The sequence below is a fragment of the Pinus tabuliformis genome, chromosome 4_1, assembly GCF_031772625.1.
Source record: "Pinus tabuliformis cultivar Carrire ecotype Pingquan chromosome 4_1, CPIR1, whole genome shotgun sequence".
Classification (NCBI taxonomy): Eukaryota; Viridiplantae; Streptophyta; class Pinopsida; order Pinales; family Pinaceae; genus Pinus; species Pinus tabuliformis.
In genome coordinates this window covers 529,023,559-529,025,441 of record NC_142303.1, presented here as the reverse complement: position 1 = coordinate 529,025,441, position 1,883 = coordinate 529,023,559, and the positions used below count along the sequence as shown (strand labels likewise).

The 1,883-nt window shown below is 46.3% G+C and overlaps 1 protein-coding gene across 1 annotated transcript; it reads right to left on the bottom strand.

The window, feature by feature from the left end:
* Positions 1–531: 531 nt before the first annotated feature.
* On the bottom strand, positions 532–966 carry LOC149176911 (uncharacterized). The gene has a single exon (XM_089421607.1). The coding sequence runs from the start codon at positions 964–966 to the stop codon at positions 532–534; it is 435 nt and encodes a 144-aa protein (XP_089277733.1).
* Between the last annotated feature and the right edge of the window lie 917 nt (positions 967–1,883).

Here is a 1,883-nt window from a genome sequence, read left to right as displayed (position 1 = left end):
GATTCTTTTGTAACGAGATGCTGCATTTTTAGCAGCAGCCAGTGAGTATTTGAAGTCGCAGATACTAACGAAAACTTACTATCATTCCAAAGAGTGCCCAGCCCTCCAGAGGCTCCTCGGGCTAAGACAGCTTTTGCTTTACTTTTGCTCCAGAGTTGGTTGGCTGCCCTGTAACTTATCCTTGTACGTTTCCTGCTCTCTTTTCTCCCGATCTGTTTTGCGGCCTCTTGTGGATCTCCTTACAGAGGCTTGGGAGTCACCTATTTCTCCTTCCTCCTCTGAGTCTTTCGACTCTTGGTCATTTTCCTCAACTTCCACAGGAATTCCTTTTGAGCTTTCTGCAACGCTTGCATCCTTGGAGAAGATTGGTAGGTTACCTTTATCTGAAGACACTGCCTTTTGGTCCACGTCCTCTTGGATGTCCTCTGGCTACGAGCTAAGAGGATCAAACTTATTTTCTGGAACAGGCTTGGGTGGGATCTACTGAGCAGAGGCCTGGTGAGGACCTTTGCCATTAGGGCCTCCCGACTTTTATGTCTTGTGAGAAGTTCTGGAGTGCTTGACTTGATTACAGCCGTCCTCCTTCCCTTGCATAGCCTCATTGTTGTACAGGCAGCCTCTGGCGAAGTGGCCATAGACATGGCATTTCCGGCATTTGAAGGGCAGCTGCTCATAGTCCAGTTTCTGCACATGCGTCCAACTTCCAACATTGATTTTGATGGCCTCTGGCAGCCCCACCTCCAGATCTACTTCAACACATATTTTGGCGCAGTCGTATTGGTCCTTATTTTTTGCTCGGTCTATGAATTTCCCAAGGGCATTTCCAATGTGCATCAAGGAGTCCCAATTCCAGCAATGAACTGGGAGATTTGGGAGCCTTACCCATATCGGAATTGCTTTGGGCACGTCCATTGCTGGATCAAATTCCAGGGTCCATTTATTTAGATACAAACCCTGAGGGCCCATGAAGTAGGGGTCGTTTTGGAAGATCAGATCTTTGTCATCCTTTGAGGTGAATTCGAAGAGGAAGAATCCTCTCCCCAGAAAATAAGAGGTAACACTTTCTTTGATCAACGGCACCCAGTTTCTGTTGACCCAGCTCTCAGTAGTTTTGGGGGATGGCCATAGCCCAGTGAACTAGCCGATGAGAGCTCGCTCGGCCAAAGACAATGCAACCTGGATCGGGGTTTCTGGGGGAAGGGAGATCTCAGGTATATCATCCAATTTTTTGACGAATTTCGCAGCTTCTGAGTTCTTCTTCTTTGGAAGCCCTGCCAAGAGTCGATTGAAGGCCTCAGCAGACGAGGACATCGGAGGAGGAGGGGGAGGCGCCTGGGGAGTGCCCAGCACCTCCATGGGCGCGAGCCCTAGGACGAACCTGTCACTACCAAAATGCAGAAGCAGGAAGCAGCGCCAGATCGACCGCAGCTTGAGGCAAAGCCCTTGGTGAACACGCCCGCAGGGATCAGAATTCGCAGAGGGCGGGCACGCTCACAGTCTTCAGCTAGCATGAAATGCACCTCTCGCAGGTTGTAGAGCGAGAGCCGAACCGATCAATTCTGCATTTAGTTGGTTGATTTAGTTAAGCATGCATTTAAACATGATTAAATGATGTAATAAAGTAAATTAAAACATGGTTTACAAACATATGAGAATGAATTTTCCAAAAATGAAAGAGGTTTTTGTTCATAACCTCCTCATGTACAAAAACCTCTCTCTGTTTTCTAACAGCTATTATGGTTTGGGATATACAAATGCATCTTTAAAGACATATTTTCGAGAAATTTTTTGTTTCAGTCACCTTTTTGCAGAGCATATCGTGGATAATAGTAAATTAATTATGGTAAACTGGAGGAGATTTTTGTTCCAAATATTATAATCTA